The 6,120-nt window shown below is 54.8% G+C and overlaps 1 protein-coding gene across 1 annotated transcript; it reads right to left on the reverse strand.

Annotated features, from left to right (window-relative positions):
* Window positions 1-319: 319 nt before the first annotated feature.
* MARVELD1 (MARVEL domain containing 1) lies at window positions 320-4,815 on the reverse strand. The gene is made up of 2 exons (XM_036265988.1): window positions 2,834-4,815; window positions 320-1,137 (listed from the first exon to the last, which is right to left on the reverse strand). The coding sequence occupies exon 1, from the start codon at window positions 4,813-4,815 to the stop codon at window positions 4,294-4,296; it is 522 nt and encodes a 173-aa protein (XP_036121881.1). The 3' UTR covers window positions 320-1,137; window positions 2,834-4,293.
* Between the last annotated feature and the right edge of the window lie 1,305 nt (window positions 4,816-6,120).

Raw genomic sequence — 6,120 nt, forward strand, 5'->3', positions numbered from 1 at the left:
CTCTGGCCTTAGCCAGAGACAGACACAGGCTGCTGTTTTTTCCCTCCGGTTCCTGTGTTCTGCCTGAAATGCACTGGAAATCTGTGAACTCATTTTTCTTTCCCTTCCAGGAGAGGAAGCCGGGAAGGTAGACAACAGGGCAGTGAGGCATAACAAGATGGAGGAAGGCTGGGGGGCCTGGCACAGAGGGAAACTGCAGGGGGCCAGAAGAGAAGACATACACACAAGATCAGACAAACCAAACTTTATTCAGAAAGCGTAATAATAATCACCACTGAACTCTGAAATGAGGCACATTGGTTTCCTCTCCTTACCGGCCCTCATCCTCCCCCCCCCCCCTTTCTTTTGGCCTTTGTAGAATGCTGGAAAAATTCTCTCCTGGGTCTGCAAGTGGTCCTAGACTTTGGTCTGGGGGCAGCGCACAGTGGTCTTGGGCTAGAGCTGAGTCCTGGGGCCCAGAGAGACCAATGAGACTGCCTCCAGTATTCAAATGTTCTGAGCCAGGCAGGTCGACATTCCCACCACACAGGGCCTCAAGGGGAAGGCGGGGATGGGTGTGGGGCCATTTTACCCATCCTTCTCACATCTGGAGAAATAGCTGGAGGCCAAGCTGGAGGCCAAGCAGAAGGCACATCTAGAAGAGCCAGTGAGCACTGGAATGTTTCAGGCACATCTGGATGGATAAGTTACCATGAAGGCCAAGAAGAAATCTGCTCCTGAGTAAGGTCACTTGACCACAGACAGAGCACCATGGGCTGGGGAGCTCAAAAGACATCCTCAGGGGCCTGGATCTGAGCTGAGGATGCAGCTTAGATGGTGGTCTAAGAAGAGGGAAAAGAAACAAAAGCTGGAGCCAAAACCTGTTGTTTAGGATACAAAAGCACACGACTCAGTTCCAGGTGTTTGGAATCTTATACCCAAGCCAGAGCACAAAGAGAATCAGGATTTCTTTCATGTTGAGGCAAAATGAATCTTGACCCATCTTGGCTCTTCCATTGGATGGTGCTGATGGGAGCTCCTTGGAAGAGGTCCTTCCCTTTCCTCGCTGTGAAACCTTGTGCTGACACAGGCCAGATGGTATTGCCCATCCAAGGAAACAGGCCCTGGGAATCTCCATGGCTCCTACAGCATGGAAAACTGCAACAGAAGAACCAGTCACTGGGTTTCTGAGGCACTCCCAAGTGTCCTAGCAAAGCTCACCCCCCAGCTCTGGCTGGCACCAGCTGTGGGAGCTGAGGGACCAGTCACCCTGCCTGGAGTGTGGCAGCAGCATGCCAGCCTGAGACACTGAAGAATTACCAGAGGAGAGAAAACAAAGATAACCCCAATTTTAATAGGTACAGAGTTTAGTTTTGCAAGATGAAGTTCTGGATATGCATGGTTGTGATAGTGCCACTGAACTGTCCACTCAAAAATGGTCAGTTTGGTTATGTATATTTTACCATAATTTAAGTGATTTTTTAAAGTAACCATATTAGCCTGGCAGGTGTGGCTCAGTGGATTGGGCGTCATCCCATAGACTGAGAGGTCCCAGTTCGATTCCAGGTCAGGACACATGCCCAGATTTCGGGCTTGATCCCCAATCGGGGGTGTGCAGGAGGCAGCCGATATATGTATCTCTCTCACATCAATGTTTCTCTCTCTCTAAAAAAAAAAAAACCTGCCCTGGCTGGTTTGGCTCAGCGGTTAGAGCGTCGGCCTGCGGTCCCTGAGAGACCCGGGTTCGGTTCCCGCTAAGGGCATGTACCTCGGTTGCAGTTTGTCCCCGGCCCTGGTTGGTCGTGCGGGTGGCAGCCACTCGATGTGTCCCTTTCACATCGATGTTTCTCTCTCTCTTCCTCTCTCCCCCTCCCACTCTGCCTGAACAAAAAATGGAAAAATGTCCTCAGGTGATTAAAAAAAAAAAAAAAATTAATAAAAACTTACTAAAAAAATATTAAAATAATCACATTAACAGTATCTAACATGTATTGACTCCCTACTATATATATATAGTATAGCCTGGTCTTGAAGAGTTTGAACTGCCAGAGTTCAAATCCTAGCTCCACCTATCACCAGCTGGGAGATTCTGGGCAAATTATTCAACCTCTCTGTGACTCATTTTCTTCATATGGAATAAGGAAATAATAATCCTCAATAGGGTTGTTGAGAGAATGAAACAAATATATCTAAGTGCTTTGAGCAGTGCCTGGCACACAGAGGGTTAGATAAATGCTGCGGTGACCAAGAAACTTCCATAAGTGCCCACCTCCCCCGCCCAGATCTTCACATGTACGACAGAGAAATCTAATACCTTTCCACCTATGCCTTAAAAACATGCTCACAGCCCATCCAGTGTGGCCCAGTGGTTGAGCATCAACCCATGCACCAAGAGGTCTCCAGTTCGATTCCCAGTCAGAGCACATGCCCAGGTTGTGGGCCAAATCCCCAGAGTGTGTGGGGGGGGGTGGGGGGGGGACATGCAGGAGGCAGCCAATTGATGTTCTCTCTCATCGATGTTTCTATCTCTCTCTCCCTCTCCCTTCCTCTCTCTAAAATCAATAAAGGAAAAAAACATTTTTTAATAAATTAAACAAAAACATGCTCACAAAGACACATCCGGCTTCCCCTATTCTAGTTTCCAATCCAGAGGTGGGGGGAACTTTTTCAAAGAGTAAACCTTTGAAGGATTTAGCAAAAAGACTGAATTGTCACAACTCTTTGGACATGTGGTTATTAATGTCACCCCTCCAACTTGCTTTCCATGTAAAAAACCCCCTAACTTTTAGAAAAGGAGTTCTATATTTTTATTCAAAGGCTATGACCCCCTCCAGAAAACCAAGAAGTGTCATACCTTACAGAAGCCAGGCCAGCTGTTCACCCCAGCTCCAGAGAGCTTTCTTTTCTCATTGGTGAGTGAGATCGAAGTCACAGTCAATGCCAGGATCTCTTACAGGTGATGTTCCTTTTGACTGGGAAACCATCTGGATAATTTTGGCTTCATTTCCCAAACAATGTAAAAGAATGTTCAAATTCACCAGTTCCCAGGTCTCTCCCTGGCCTGTCAGGAGCAGCTGTTTTCCCTCATGGGCTGGGCCCTCCCTCTACTAGAGAAAGTCCCTGGGAAAGAGGGAGCACCCCAAATCTTCAAACAGACCATAGCCAATGGGTCGGGCCCCTTAAGAAGAAATGATAGTCTGGACTGCAAGAGAACCTTTAGGTGGCAAAATGTGGTCCAGGCCCAGCAGCAGTAAACACTTATTACTCTGTCTTGTTTTACAGGACATCTCAGAGCCTTTGATATGTTAGTGACTCTCCAAGAAGGAGGGATAGCACCTTTGACAAACCCATTTAGCCTGGAAACTCTCTTTTAGAGGGTAAATCCTGAGCCAAAATCCCAGGAAACACCACTGCTTTAATGTAAACAGCGCTAGACTGGGAGTCGGGAGACAGGGTTCTAATGTTACTCTGGCTTTTCTTAGGAGCAAGCTCTAGGGCTCCATCTGTAAAACTGAATGTTGTTCACCCTAACATTCCCTGGCAGTCGTGCAGGATTCCTAACACAAAAAGATATTGGGAGGTGGGAGTGGAGCAGAAGCCTTTGAAAATAAGGCTGGGAAGGTGAACCTGGGAAGCTAGTGTGCATTTGGGCCTGGCCTCCATGAACCTGGAGGACAAAGGCGAGCAGGCAGAGGCAAGAATATAGCCCACGGGCCCTTACCATCCGTTCTCACCTTAGGCCCCACCCCCAAGACATCAAAGCACCGAGGGATGAGCCGGGAAGGTTGTACAGGATGCTCACAAAATCCCAAACTAAAACCAAACTCGGCACTCATCCCGGGACCAGTGGAGGCCTGTCCAGCTCCACCCGCGGCTGCATGCCTGCCTTTTACAGCACTCCCGGCTGGAACAGGGGCCAAGGGAAAGGGGTGTTCTTCCCACCGCGAGGCGGCAGGGAGGGGACGGGGGTGCAGCGAGAAGACTGCTAACAATTTGGGAGCCTCCCCCGGATCTACGCGGCGCCTGTCCACGTCTCGCTCTCAGCAGGGAAGGGGAAGAGGAACCTCGAGGTCTCGCCTCCGGAGGGGTCTGAGATGCGGATGCCTGGGTCCCTGAAGCCGGCGCATCCCGCGAAGTGGTCCGGTTTCAGGGCGGTGGCGCTGCCGTCGGTGGGAACTGGGCGTCAGGGTGCCTGGGCGCGGGCGGCAGCGAGAAGGCAGAGCAAGGGACGGTGGCAGGGCGCACAGGCGCGGGGCGACACAAGGCTGGGGCGCTGGTCTCCTCAGGGTCCCCCCGCCCCGCGGCGGGGCGTCCTCACGCCACCTCCTGCTCGCCCTGGTAGCGGCGGCAGCAGCCGTAGAGCGCCGAGAGCAGGTAGAGGCCCAGGCAGAGGCCACCGCAGACGGCGGCCGCCAGGAAGGCGTGGTAGGCGCAGGGCATCTGGTAATCCTTGAGGTTGCAGTAGCTGTGCCTCTGCGTCTGGTCAATCATGATGGCTGTCGCGGCGCCATAAAGCGCAGCCGCCAGCAGGTCGTGCGCCACGTTGACCACGAGCCAGCGGGAGCCCAGCACTGGCACCAGCTCGTGCTTGCCCAGCAGCGTGAGAAAGTAGAGGGCCAGGGTCAGCAGCCAGAAGAGCACGGACACGAAGAGCGCGAAGTGCACGGGGCCCTGGTACCTGCTGGTGGCGATGGTGATCCAGAAGGAGGCGCCGACCAGCAGCTGCAGCAGCCGCAGCACGCCCAGCGGGCCGCGCAGGAAGGCCCGCTGCAGGCTCACCGCACCGCGGGCCGCGCGCGCCTGGGGCGGCGGCTGGCGCGGGGGCGGCGGGAGCATGGCCCCCGGGCGCGGTGGCGGCGGCGGCGGCGCCCCGAGTAGCGGAATGGCGGCGCCTTGCTCGCGGGGGCGGCCCGGCCGACGTGCCCGCTGCGCCTTCCGCGGCCTCCTGGCTCCCTGCTAGTCTTCCGCTCTTTCTCCTGCTCCCACCCTTTCTCCCCTCTCTCCTCCCCGCTCAGCCCCGCTCGGATTCTCTCTCCCTCTCTCTCCACCCTCCTGCCCGCCCTTTCCCTTCCCCTCCTCCGCCTCCACCCCCACTCGCTCCTCCCCGTTTCCTGCCATCTCTTTTTCGGCCTTGTTAACCGCCCTGGGCCACCCTTCCCGCTGGCGCCAGCTCGGATTCCTGACTCCTGGGCAGGGCGGAGGGCACCCGCACCCCCACCCCCACCCCCACCCCCACCCACCGCAGGCGCGGGCCTTCTGCTACATCCAGCTTGGGCGAAGCTTGCCACATCCGGGGCCGCCCTGACCCACCGGCCCTCGTCCAGGCTTGGAGGGAAAAGCTGTTTTTTGGAGCGTCCCTCCAGTATCTGGCTGGGCCCTGTTTTTCCTCCTTCCTCCCAGTTTAGCGCCCCCCGGGCCCCCCGCCCTTCCTTGGCGCTGGAGGAGGGCGGTGCTGCTCCTGCGCTGTCATCCATTCTCGCCCCGGCATCCGAAGTATCCTGCTAGTGCCCACCTCAAACTTATCCTGTCCAAAGCTGGGCTCCGCTTTTGTTTCAGCCCTCCGACTTCTCCATGTCAGAGAAAGGGACCATCATGCTCCTGAGGCCCCACTGACTCTCCACAGGCCACAAAGCAAAGTCCAGTTGTTAGAGGCTGTTGGACAGACGTGAGCAGAGCAAGGACGATGGGCCAGGAAAGCAGCAAAACCAGGCAAGTGATGTGGCTGCCTCAGGACCAGCTGCATTAACTAATGACCCCTAGCACTGACCAATCAGTGGAGGTTATGACCCTGACGGAGCACACCTGAAATGCTGATGACTATGCTTTTGAGACCCTCCCCTGAGACTTCCCTTAAGAGTCCCACCTGCTAAAGAGAGAGAAATATCCTCAACACAAAGGACCCAGCCGGCGCTCTCCCCCAAGGGAGCACCCCTGTGCCACTCTTTCCCCCATTCCCACAGGCACGTATTCCCTAAGCTCCAAGGGACCCCACCAGACTTGCAACCAGCGGGCAGCGGCAGCTCATCCCAGGCTAACACCCTGATACTGCCTCCAAGGCTCTCTTTTCTCTTGACTTCCCAGTGAGCCAAAGCCGCCCAGCCTAGGCTCTCCTGTTGCTGCTTCCATGCCCTTCCTTGATTC

Source organism: Molossus molossus, unplaced genomic scaffold, assembly GCF_014108415.1.
Source record: "Molossus molossus isolate mMolMol1 unplaced genomic scaffold, mMolMol1.p scaffold_m16_p_17, whole genome shotgun sequence".
Taxonomy (NCBI): Eukaryota; Metazoa; Chordata; class Mammalia; order Chiroptera; family Molossidae; genus Molossus; species Molossus molossus.

Coding starts and splice junctions, on each gene's coding strand:
- MARVELD1 (XM_036265988.1), bottom strand. CDS start 4,815: ATGCTCCCGCCGCCCCCGCGCCAGCCGCCGCCCCAGGCGCGCGCGGCC.